The sequence below is a fragment of the Hippoglossus stenolepis genome, chromosome 13 (assembly GCF_022539355.2).
Source record: "Hippoglossus stenolepis isolate QCI-W04-F060 chromosome 13, HSTE1.2, whole genome shotgun sequence".
Classification (NCBI taxonomy): domain Eukaryota; kingdom Metazoa; phylum Chordata; class Actinopteri; order Pleuronectiformes; family Pleuronectidae; genus Hippoglossus; species Hippoglossus stenolepis.
Window position 1 is genome coordinate 13,489,472 of NC_061495.1, and position 13,358 is coordinate 13,502,829.

The 13,358-nt window shown below is 41.9% G+C and overlaps 1 protein-coding gene across 1 annotated transcript; it reads left to right on the forward strand.

Moving 5' to 3' along the window:
• Positions 1-1,848: 1,848 nt before the first annotated feature.
• hoxd4a (homeobox D4a) lies at positions 1,849-3,992 on the forward strand. The gene is made up of 2 exons (XM_035173669.2): positions 1,849-3,287; positions 3,694-3,992. Exons 1-2 carry the CDS (start codon positions 2,816-2,818, stop codon positions 3,990-3,992), a joined length of 771 nt encoding a protein of 256 aa, XP_035029560.1. The 5' UTR covers positions 1,849-2,815.
• Positions 3,993-13,358: the final 9,366 nt, after the last annotated feature.

Here is a 13,358-nt window from a genome sequence, read left to right on the forward strand (position 1 = left end):
CCGAAAATTAGATTAAACAGGCCTCATGCTTCCTGCCGCTAACACACAATCACACGAGGCTGTATTTCTGCTTTTAAAAACTGTGTAAAAGTGAAGGAGTCCAGCTGGAGCTTTGAGGCTTTTTCGTTGAAGTGGAGCTGCTCCAGGAAACGCTGACTTTATCTTTCTTTTGTTGGGATTCTCGGCTTTGACCCGTCTGCAGGACTGGCAGGGGCAAGGTGAAAGACAGGTCAGCCTGTCTCACAAACACCGAAATGCGAAGTGCACGAACGACGAACATCTATTTTTAAATAGATGATTATTACAAGGCTTTTAACTGCGGTTGGAACGAATGTTTTATGGTTTTCGTGGAGTTTAAAGAGGAGTTTACAGCCCCAAGCTGCGTCAGGATAAAAAGTTGACCTCTCGCGTTTCTTCCTTGTTTTATTCTCACTCTCTAGGGGCCTGTGATATAACTTTAAACTTTGAATTTTAGGGCGTGATATATGTCAATAAAGTGAGAATATTAAATCGTAGTCAAAACAACTTACAACATATTCCAGTAAATAACCAGCTCGTAAAAATGTTCCTTTTTGTTTATTTCTTCTTGTTAAAGAAGGAAACTTTTATGTTTGGCTCAAATTTTCTTCAAACCTTCACAGATGTGCCATTTAGCCACAGTCTCATTTTGCCTCACATTCAAATCAGAAATATAATCGAATTAATTAAATCTGACCGTAACTAACTCAATGCGTAATGCAGCTCCTATAAATCCTAAAAACTGATTTTGGGCGGTTTATTTACATTTCACAATTGAAGCAAAATCTCTCAAATTATATTTTTTCCTGATAAACATATCTGGTTGGAATTAAATCATTAGAATATATTTGTGTGTGGATCCCTTTTTACGAGGGTATTTTAAATACAAACGCCCAGTTTCAATCGTTCCCAGCCTCCATCCATTTGTAAAAGATGATTTTTTTGCAGTATGTTGTCGCCACGGTGGTTTGGTTAATGGCTGGCGAGGAGTTGGTAAACTTTTGCACCCTTTGAGCTGTCAGCGGGGCCGAGACATAATCGAAGTTTCTTGATAACTTTGTAAATGACTCGGTTTGACCTCGGTGGCCTCTGGCCCCATCTTTTGGCCACTGGTGATAAACACTCTGCTTTATGAGCCTGATATCTGCTGATGTGTTTACACCACCGATCTCTTACTGGACATATGAGTCTATATATATGATTCTGAGCTGGGAACTGGTTTATATTCTCCTTATTTTCTTCTTCTTTACTGTGAATTTGGAGTTTGAAGGAGAGCCACTGCACTGCACATAAACTTGGGTTGACCTGCAGTTTACAGGCTCATATTTTCGTTAAGTGTGGTTTTTGTCTCTTGACGTTTTACAGCTGAAAATGACAGGGGTGGCCCGGTCAGCTGTGCCCTGAGGTCCTGTTTTACTTGTTTCTTGGAGTAGCTGTGACTGACAGGACTTTTTGAAGCCACTGTCTGACTAAGTTTCGATGCAACAACCCAGGAAGTGAAAGAGAAGGAGAGGCTTGTGCTGGAGAAATGCACCAAAAGGAAATCAGCAGAAATTGAAGTAAATGGGTGATTCATTGAGACAAAGTGACACAGATTATATTATAACCCATAATAAGACTTATTCAGTGGGTGTTCTAGCCACTTGGTTGTGATGCTTGCCTCTTATTTCCTTATGCAACCTTATTTCTGTGTTTATCATCCTCAGTCTTTGGCACCTTCCAGATCCTGTTTCTTTGCAAATACAAAATAAAAGTGCGTGTGTGTGGTTCATGGGGCCAATGGTGGTCGTTTCCCGTCGTCTATATATACCCTGTAGAACCGAATTTGTGTGATGAAACCTCAGTCACAGATTCGATTCTAGGGGAGTATATGGTCGATGAAAAAACTTCGATTGATTGGCTTTCATCGGGAGCTCCGTGGTGCGCGCACAGGCTACAGTGACAGTGACTTTTATGAATGAGAGTGGATGTGACAACAGCACATGGTTCATAGGAAAGAGGCTCCTGCGGGGGCGTGCTGAAACTCTAGAGGCTCCCAGGGAATCCGATGCAAAATGTTTCACATGTTCGAGGACGGAGGCTGTTGGATGATGTTTGTGGTTGGAGTGCAATGGATTTGGTAAAAAGTACGCGCACACACACGCACAATCCAGCTGTATCTTCTCTCTCCTGTGGCTCGTTTCTGTCTCTGCCTTATTGATTCCCAGAGGCTGCTGCTGCTGCTGCTTTTGGCCAATAGGCTCCTGCAGGAGACAGTTTTTTTTTTTTGGTCAAAGGGATGGGAGCAGATGAAGTGATGAGATTCGTGTAACTTTTGGATGACCCCTTCTTGACAAAGACAGTGTCCATCAATTGTCCTCAGTCATTATGCGCTGCTTTTATGCCAAGGGGCTTTTTGTGTCTTTTGTTGGTTTCTCTGTTCAACACTGCGCCTTCAAGTTAGACTTTAGAAACTGATATGTTTGTATTTATGTGGAAAAAACAACCTCGTGCAACAATATAAGTTTATTTTGTAAATTTTGTAAATTTAAAACATAAATATTGAGATACATTTAGACTGTGTATTTTTTATTTTCATTTCTCATCTTTATTTTCCTTTTTTCCAACGTGAATATGTTTAAAAGTATTATTATTATTAATGTATTCCCCCCGGGGTTTGATTTAGACGCATCTTAAGTTGTATCAAATTGCTCTTAGTTGTATGTTTACTCGCGTGTGGACCTGCATCACCTCCATTGGCCGATCTGGTCACATGGTTCGCTAACTTTATTCAGTTGACACCAAGTAGGAGGGCTTTATGGAGGGAAGGGGAAAAAAAGACAACTCGAGAAAAATTAGTATTTTCTACCTTCAGAAATTAATGGCCATGAGTTCGTATATGGTGAACTCTAAGTATGTGGACCCGAAATTTCCTCCCTGCGAGGAATATTCACAGAATAACTATATACCTGACCAGGGCACGGACTTCTTCAGTCCATCGCAGGACGCAGACTTTCAGCATCCAGGGATCTACCCACGGCCAAACTACACGGAGCAGCCCTTCAGCTGCACCACTGTGCAGGACTCCACGGTGCAGCCACGGGGTCATGTGCAGGAGAGATCCGGCCACGCGAGCCCCTTTGGCGCAGAGACTGAGACGGGGCCCCCGGTGCCCGTGGCCGGACCCCGGACTTGTGGACAGCAGCAAAACACAAAGAGTCAAAATGGGATACAAGCCAAGCAGCCTGCAGTAGTTTACCCCTGGATGAAGAAAGTCCACATTACTAATGGTAAGTGTCCTTCTTCTTCTCCCCCCTCCCCTAATATGGACGTAGTGAGACCTGCAGTTTAGAAATCATTCAGTGCAATATTTATGGGAGTCTTTGAAAGGCCTCGCCAATTACACAAGTCATAAATTTTTATAGCTCAGGAAATAGGCCGCGAGGTGAGCGCCTGAAAGCTCCTGAAAACACATATTGACCGCTTGTAATCGTGCTTCAATCTGCTTTAATCCACTTTCAAATCATTCATAATTTCCTGCTCGGGTTTCCATGTGAATTGTCTTAAAGTTTGCGCGCCCCGGGTAAAAAAAAGAAAAAAAGGAACCCACTCCAGTATTGTTTTTGCCCTGCATGCTACACTGGCCACATTTGCTGACTTCTTGTGTGTGTGTGTGTTGTTTTCTTTTCCCAACAGTGAACCCAGATCACACGGGACCTGAGCCCAAACGGTCCAGAACAGCCTACACCCGGCAGCAGGTCCTGGAGCTGGAGAAGGAGTTTCATTTTAACAGGTACCTGACCAGGCGGCGGCGGATCGAGATTGCGCACACGCTTTGTCTCTCCGAGAGGCAGATCAAGATCTGGTTCCAGAACAGACGGATGAAATGGAAGAAAGATCACAAGCTGCCCAACACCAAGGGCAGATCCGCACCAGCCTCCAGCCATCTGCAGAGCATTCAGAAGGATAACCAGACTGATATCACAGCATTATAAGGAAGGATGGATAAAAGGAAGGAAGGAGAGAGGTGCCATGTCTTATTAGAAGTTAACTGTACATAAAAAAAGACAAAGGTTGCATCTGACTTTTTTGCATGGACTGATGTCGTTCTTTACCTTTTATTATTTTTTTAATTTAACGAAAATGACCCCAGCAGTGTTGACTCAAGACTGAGTCAGAAAATCAATCAGTCTTTGTAACTGAGAGATTTGTAATTTTGCAAGTTCCTTCTTTTAATTTTCCTCAAAGAGACACAAATGCATCGAAACTTTATTTTTTTCTTTACTTTATTTTTGATTTTTGGGACGTTTCCCCCCTGAGGACATTTAATGATCAACCCTCGCCTGATTTCGTGGATTTAAACCAAGTGATTCTGCGCCTCTTATAACGTGGATTCACAGACTTCTTTATTCAGAACAGGGAAGCCCTTCGTTCCAATTACGCACAAAGGTTTTATTTTTCCTCCTGGTGAATCTTCATATTAAACGCACAATAAATAAATAAACACATGCATATATAGGCCTATATATATATATATATATAGAAAATATATATACTTGAAGCATTTATTTGCATAGAGGCACGCCAAACACAATTTCGTAAATCGCAGAATTCCCGCTGGATATTTCAGTTCCACGTTTTTCTTTGTGACTTGTATGTTTTTAACTTATTTTGTACAATAAAGCTTTGAGAAAAATAAAAATTTCTAAAATAGCCTAAAAGCAAGACATTCCTGTGTGCAAACTATTCTGAGTGCCCTTATAAATCTCTCCTGACATCTTTGTAAACAGTGTACATTTTCAGAGGCTCTCTCGTGCCATCTGAAACCCCTACATGAGAGATCATTTGTTTCCTGCATGGCATCGACTGACTTCGATATTGGATGTTTTTTTCCCTCTCAATCGGAAATAATCAAATCCAGAATATTTAGGATTATTATTATAGTTTATTTTTCTTCGTTGATATGAATTTCCACGTTATTATTTATTTGTTTAAAGAACGTGTAGATTTGTTCGTGTTATGGCACACATGCAATTTTTAATTGAAAAGTATTCGTTAAACTTTAATTAATCTAAGAAAATATGTGTCTTGTGCGTCATTGGCATGGCTTTACGCAAAGGTTTTTCAGTCTTAGTTTTTCCTTTTTTAGTTTTCCATTCACCCCAGGCCAACCGAGGGGGTTTTCACGTCACGTAAGACAGATATTTCTTGTTTTACACCGTTATTGTCTTCGGACAGACACACAAAAAGCCCAGAAGCTCTCCCAGTATCCGAGGAGGTCTTCCCTCTGAAGTCTTCGCGATGAGAGAGTTGAAAAGGTATTTGAAGCGAAGGTCGACAAAGCAGCAGTGGCAGGTTCATCCAGGGGACACGTTTCAGCCGCAAGGACTGACCCCAGCACCCCTGACCCGCCGGACAGGCAGCATTTTCCCTCCCAGGCGCTTCTTCGCCTCCCTCAGTATTGGAGCTTCTTTCTCCTCCACACTTACAAAAAAAAGCTCCAAGAATGCACAGTAAGAGTCAGTGCGTGAAATCCACTCTTTTACACTTTTTACAACAGTATTTATATCAGACCAAAAGCTTCTGATTTGCGCATCTGTCTCCTCATGTCAAGATATCGCCTACAGTCTTTTTTGGTTTTATTTTTGTACATGCTTTCTACCTTGTATTGTGCATTGAGATGTGAGAAGTATATTGGAAAGAAAATAAAGATTTCTACTGATTATGCATTTAAATGTTTGCAAAATGCACTTTGTCGCGAGATTTATTTATATTTATTCTATTACTAGAAATAATTTCACATGGAGGAAATGTATTTTTCCCTCTGTCACATTGAGGATTTTATATTTTGGCAAATTTCTCCAGACCTAATTTTTATTTAATTGTATTTCTAAAATGGGTTCTTCAGCTCCATCAGGTTTTGCACCTTTTACAAAAGAAACACTTTTGGTGTGAAAGCAGTGTTTCTTTTTCCCACTGGTGACAGGAACGTGGAGCCAAATGGAGCTCTAGACAAAACACGCACAAATGCACCAAACGTGCGCTGTTTGGGCAAATTCTGCCTCGTCCCCTGTCAAGTGTGAGAGTAGAAAACACAAATGTGCCATTTTTTACATAATCACTGGAGTAAATCTTTAAAAATGTGATAAAGAAGGAGTTACTATTCCTCCCCGTCTCTATTTTCACTCGTTAGCTCTTATCAAAAGCAGCTCATTCTGTGCGTAAAACATCCTCGTGAAAAACGCTCTGAAGCGCTTATCAAGCTGATTACATTCCACGAAAAGCACATTTAGATTAGAAGTTTAATTCAACTCTTCCATGTAGATTGATTTCCCCGTGACTTTTTAAAAATGGTAAAACAAACCCAAATGTTCATGAAGTCCACTGTGCCCCTGAGACTCAAACTGACAAAGAGAAACTTTTCCAGATTTGTTCGTCTCGCTCCAAAACCAGATTACGCCACATTGATTGCTGCTGTATAACATTACGCACATGATATAAGCCACTACAGGCTTGATAGTAGACCTCCCCTCCCCCATCACGCACACACACGCACACACACACACACACACACACACACACACACACACACACACACACACACACACACACACACACACACACACACACACACACACCTTTATTGAAGATGACCCCCTGCAACACTGACCTCCGACCCTCCACATTGCAGGAATCAGTTCTGATCCACAGACAGTGACCATATAAACAGACATGTGGAGAAACACTGTGCGCTCACTCTGCAGTGTTTTCATCCCCTGTGACCACTGTCTGATCCCCACTGACCATCTGCGGACATGTAGACGTGCACAGACCCATACATGTTTATGTGCGTATGTGTGTGTGTGTGTGTGTGTGTACAGGCGTTTGTCTTATGGATTCACATTGAAGCTGAGACAAAGTGATGCCACCAATCCACCATCCTGCCATAAATGATCTGCACACAGATGCTGAAGGGAGGATGAGAAGGGGAGGGAGTTATAGGTGCTGACAATTGCACATCTAACTAACCTATTCTAACTAACACACATTTACTACAAGACAGTGAGTTCAGCTCTTTATTTGTTATTCAAAAGTCATTAAACATGAAAAACAGGAACACAAAATAGCCAGAAACCAACATTAAATGAAAAATAAAGACGTGATAACACTTTTCTCTCCCTCAGCTGTTCTCAGGTCAGATCAGCCTACTACACACCGTGCAGCGTGTAGCCACACTGACCTACATGTCTGAGCAGCAATAAATGGGAGCCAAAGGCAGTGCCATTTTCAATGACACTGCACCGAGTGTAAGGAACACAGCGTCGTTGCTCTCCATCCGGCCATATTTGATTTCCAGCTGGTTTCGCAGAAGCCTCCTCTCTTCCGAGCCCAGAGTCCAAACCCCCTCTAAAGATACATTAAAGTGCGCTGTCTGCATTCAGAGATATCATCCAGAGACCATACCACTCCGCTCTCCACTCCTCGACCACGTGATTGTCTAAATAATTAATGCAGCACGTCCCCCTAGAAACACGGCGTCGTCATTAATCGCAAGGACTCTATCAGACTTGAAAACTGAAGAGATCCCCCAAGAAAATAATATCCGATTCCCGAACGCAAGCGTAAAAAGCCGCGCACTTTTAGCGACACATCCGAACCGATGGATGCTTGGGTAGGTAAATATTTCAGCATTTTCTCATGTTGAGCGCTGTGGCTGCTGAATGACGATATCAAATGTCGTGATATTTTGATAAATTGCTCCTTTTGATGTGTGAGAGGAATTGTGTACGGCTGTGGCTGCAGTCGCTCTGTGCATGTCGCTTTCCTTTTCTTTTCCAAAATATAAATGATAGTAGAAATTGCAGCCCTGGGTGTCGGAGTTTGCAGTTTTACGCATGCATCTTGAAATGGATTGATAGGAGAAGTGGTGAAAACGAAGGGACGCTGACATGTATTTATGGATGCTCGCTCTAAATAAATGCTCTTTCGGACACATAGCTCATTGGGGCTCCTCCACTGGGTCCATTAATTCTTTTATTCTGGCTTTAAATCCGATTTTAACCAATTTAGCCCGAAATAATAACACATGACTAAATGTTTTCTTTGAAAACATCCAACATTTTGAATTCCAAACTGCCATGTTTTGTTGGCAACACATCTTCTCTTTTTATTGTGGATTTTTCCCCCCTCACTATAAGATAAATAACAGGTTATTTATCTCTCTTTTTTCTCTTTGTGGGACAGTCTGTTTTTATTGTTAGAGGGAATGATCTCATTTTGATTTCTCAGAGGTTTAGTGGAAGTTTGGCCAGGCTGACACTTCTGCCTCCTTGTAAATCATTCTCAGTAATTCCTGAAAGGGTGCGAGGCTGTTGGGGGGCCGGGCGAAAACTGTAAATCTTTCACTTTTATTACCCTCCGAACATATGCTGCGACGCTACCAGTCCTGCATCCCTTCTTCTTCAGCTTCTCCTCCTCCTGCTTCTTCTTCTCAGCAACGATAAAACCACCGGGGCTCTGCCGACGCTCTCTGCGGCTCCAAATCCTCATCTTCCAATCCATCCTGGCGACCTTTTTTTTAATCCATTTATTTACCACCTATCAAACAGTGGTATTATTTAATTTACCTTTTATTTTTTTCTCTCCTGTGATTGATAGTGAAAACAATGCAGGGAAAGACACGGTTCCCTCACTCTTTGTGTTTCTGCAGAGTGTGAAGACCGACACAACAAACAAAAGATGATAATGTGCTTTATTTGAATACAATCCAGTCCCAGATGGAGGAGGCAGAAAAACCCACATGTCATTTATTTCATAAATCATTTTCAAAATGCACTTCCCACATCTTTGCAGTAATTGGGCGACTAAACAGGACCTCGAGAGAAAGTATTGTACTGTTATCATTATAAAATAACGCATGTGGGCTATTGTATAGGCCAATTTATAGATTTTATTGTGCAAATCCTGATAGTTTCTATTCGTGGATAAATAATGTTAAAAAATTCCCAAAAAGGAGGAAATTTCCAAAGCTGCTGCAGCATTTAAAACGCACAAATCCCTTTTACGCAAATGCACTGCACTGAATCCTCCAATTACTCCCCCAAATAGTGCACGAGATCATGCACATCTTTAATACCCAAACAAAACCATATCTGCTCACATGTGTTTAAATACTGGATGTGGCGCAGGCGAGATGCAACGCTCGCAGTTCAGGGGCAGATGAGAAGAAATGGGCAGTGGGACATTTCCACACAGTTGAGGAGGAAATAAACGCCACCCTTTATCAAAATGGATTGGTGAGGTAAGGCTTGGATGAAGAAGGGAACAATCACGTGAACAAATATGCTTGTATCTTAAGGCAGCGCCTTTATTTGTCACCATAACGCGTCTGAAACAGCCTAAAAAAAAACCTCACTGATGTTATAGCTCCAAATCTGCACAGGCCTATCACTTTTTGAATTCCTGTATATTCCAATGGGTGATTGATTGCCAGGGATTTTTTTTTTCTGGAATAAGGATACCTTGTTCGCTTTTTATTGGTAGTTGAATGCGAGTCCTTCCATTCTTTCGGGAATACTGTCTCCATTGGTATATGGAAATGTCTGAAAAACAGCAAGATCAGGTTTAGGACAGCATTGTCTGCAGACAAAGGGTGAAGGATTTATTCCAGTAGAGGAGCTGAGGCTGAGAGGGAAACTGCTCCATGATGAATTGATTCACAGGTAAGCAACTGCGAGGCACAAAGCAACCTTTAACCACGGGTTAATATAATGCAAGGGGAAATATTTATGATTTATTCCACTCAGGGAGCTGATGCTTGTTAATGTCGCTCTCTCCGGCGAGCCTGCAGCGGATCTGGGATATCCATGCACAGCTACTCCTCAAAAAGCAGCGCTCCTATTCATTGTTTTTCCTCAAATATTATCGACACATTGAGCCTGAGCTGCCCTGCTGCTTTTTATTCTTCTTTTCAGCTGATTTTCTAAATCCTCGACTCGGAGGAAGAAGTAGCAGAGGAACTTTTCTCTTTTTTTTCGCCTCTTGGATCGTAAATCACATTAATTTGTTGTCTTATCGTCACAGTGGCGTTTGCCGTGATTTATGTGGTTTCAACTGTATGGCTTTGTTAACCTGCGACGTTATATTATACATGAGTTCATATTGGATGTTTGGAAGGATGACCGGGCTGGAGAGTCGACAAGGACAAAGGCACATACTCATATTTTCCTGCTGTTTGGACACTTTTCTCTTGCATTTTGGTTAATTGTGGCTCATGCGTAATTTTGTTTATATACATGGGAATAAACAACAGGCCTGGGATATTGTTTATAAGTCAAATGTTCCCCATGTGGTTAACATACTATTAATTATTTGACAAGGAATTAAGTTTTAATTTATCAGCATTTGCATCTTTTTCAACTATATACCCACGATTCTGCGTCTTTTTCAGTTGAATCTCTGCAGGATCGCTGCTGAATTTCTACCGAAAATTACGCATTTTACGCATTTTGTTCAGCAGCACATATTTTCTTCAGGGGGGAAAAAACAAACCTTGCATTTTCTCACAACAACAGCGAGTATAGGATACTAATATTATTTTAAATTATTATAAGCTGCTATTATTGTTGAATAAATGTAAATACAAACGCCTCTCATTGTTGTTTAACTCAGACGCTGAAGGGAAGAAGTGAGATAATAACACTCCACACTGACTCCGGCCCTTTTGTGCGAGGCAAACTTACCGTAACAGCGCGTAGGCGAAAAACACTGTGGTTTGAATGGAGGACCATGTCTGCGACTAGTAGCTCAGTGTGCACCAACGCACTTGAGGCGCTTATTATTGACCAGCTTTAACAAATAGTCCACACCGAAGGAATTCAAAATCTCCATCGCATTTAAAACAAAAAAAAAAATCCTTAAATTTGAGGGAGGTAGAAACATCGATGCTTTCCAATAACAGGGAAAAAGTAATAAATACAAATGGGTTTTCTGAGGTTTCATCTCTACTCTCTTGCCGCCGCTCCAGCATCTTTGTCCTCGGCTGGAAATCTGCTCTGACTTTTGGTTGAGACTTGAGGCTACTTGAAGCCAAACTGCTCGTTGTTCATTAAACTTTGACTTAAACGCTGAATGACCCACGGGTCAGCCAAAAAAGCTTATGACTGCTGAATATTTGGCCTGGCTCTTTGTGTAAAAAGTGCACATGCAAGACTTTTCACTCTCAAGCCGTTGAAAGCAGAGAGTTAAAGAAAACCGTCACACATGGTCATTGCAGGGACAATATTCACCTTTAGTGAAATTAAACAAGCACAAAATTTCATGTGGTCCAGAGATAATTTGAATTATAAAATGTTTTTTTCTGACTGGAGCTTGAATTTCCACGTCTTCTAATTAATTGTATTAAAAACAGGTGAAAATAACCTGGTGTGGTCCTGGTGTTAATCTTTATTTTGATCCACAATATGCTGAATTTAAGGTCCATTTATTTTTGCTGGGAGTTAAAAAGAAGAAGAAAAAAAAGAATCTCCACTTCGAAGACATTTTTATTACATTTTATTTCCCCTTGCAGGTCGAGGTGAGAGCAGCGGTGATGAATGCGTGAGGGAAACAGAGGAGATCTGCGCAGATTTCGGTGAGTAACACTTCTTTAATGAAGGGAGTGGAAGACACAGCCAACTGCTAACCAGGTGAAAGGGCGATTTGTTATTAGGCTGCATATTAACGCGCTCAGACTTTCACAGGAGGCTTAAATCACACAAACAGACATGAGGGATGGCTTTAACTTAACCTGGACGTGCCATGATTTACGCACGCAGGCCGGAGTCCCCATTTACAACAGAGCCGCTGGAATTAGGCCTAATAAACGAAGGGAACGTGCAAAAAATAAACACATGTTTACATCCTGCACATCCTCAAATATAACAAGTAGAATATCCACGCAAAAGAAAATGCGTAGAATGACGAAGAGCTTCCCCACTGCGTCCCACGATTTCCACACTTTAACGGGGCCTTCTCCAAACAATCCCATTACCTCTTTTTAAACCAGTCAAACAGCTCCAGTCTCTCAGCTCGGCGTGTGTGTGTGTGTGTGTGTGTGTGTGTGTCTGCAGCCTCGCTCCCAGCCAGAATGGAGGCATCATTTATAAGCCGCAGCCTGTGTATGAAGTGGGAGAAGTCGCCGAGTATGAAATTCTTTCCCTTGCCTTCCTCCTACGCGTAGTTTTACACTTCTGAGGGGCTGCGAGGCTCCAGCACTGTTTTGCTTCTCATTCCTCTCGCAGGCCGTTTACAACCATAACATTTGCGGTCATAAATTCTGCCGCGGTCCACACTGACAGGTGCAATTGTTATGCACGCCGCGCACTGCGCCTCCTCAAGCCACCAACATACAGTACAGCCGGGGCCCTTTGATATTTGTGTTTTAGTTAAAACACTGACATGATTTCTCTGTTAGGTTCCTGAAAACAAATGTAGCTGCTGTATAGAAAATATAGACTGTTTTTGCTGATTTCTGTTTGTAAACAATTTTTTTTTTAAATGAATGGGGCACAAAAGGGAAACAGACCATCCAGCCAAAATATATTGGGTTGGGGCATGCGTAAAATCTAAAGAAATATCATATTTACCTCTCACCCCCACCCACCCACCCATTCTCTCTCTCTCTCTCTCTCTCTCTCTCCCTCTCTCTGTCACCCCCTCTCTCTCTCACACACACACTCACAGCTATCACCTACATTTCTGATACCAACATTAATAACAACCAGTGAAGGGTTTCACTATTTAGCTATATCTTCTATGCAGTAACCATGTGATCCAACATGCATGCGGGCCAGCCTTGGTGGGCCATATATTTCTGCTGCGGGGGAACAATGAATGACGGGCTTTGTCAGGCCGTGTGATTAGTGAAAGGGGTATTGTGTGTATGCGTGTGTCAAACGCTGATTCAGCTTATTTCTAAGGGACTCCCAAAGCCTCCCAGAGGGTCATTTCAGTGCAAGTTAAACTTTAACTGTTTTGTGCCATATAGGAGTCATGTGGACGGCTCTTGATTCTTTTGGTGGGCTGCTTGTAAAACTGTGATGTGACAGTGTTAGAGACAGTTGGTGTCGGCCTGTAATGTCTGCAGCCTGAGTCTGGGCCCAGCAGAGGCAGTCTCCTGTGAATTGGTTTATTTAAAACCTCTACTATAAGGATTGATGTAATGTAAGGGAAGGTGCATGTATAATGAATATAGGCCTCATCCATGAGTACCCACACGAGTCTGATGTATTTCTCTTTATAGGTCACAGACTGGAGCAACGGTGGGAAACACCAATCACGTGAATAAACAACACCCATGCCATTGGATAGAGCTGCACTGG

Coding starts and splice junctions, on each gene's coding strand:
- hoxd4a (XM_035173669.2), top strand. CDS start 2,816: ATGGAGGGAAGGGGAAAAAAAGACAACTCGAGAAAAATTAGTATTTTC. Junction 3,288..3,693: donor GAAAGTCCACATTACTAATG/GTAAGTGTCCTT, acceptor TTTTCCCAACAG/TGAACCCAGATCACACGGGA.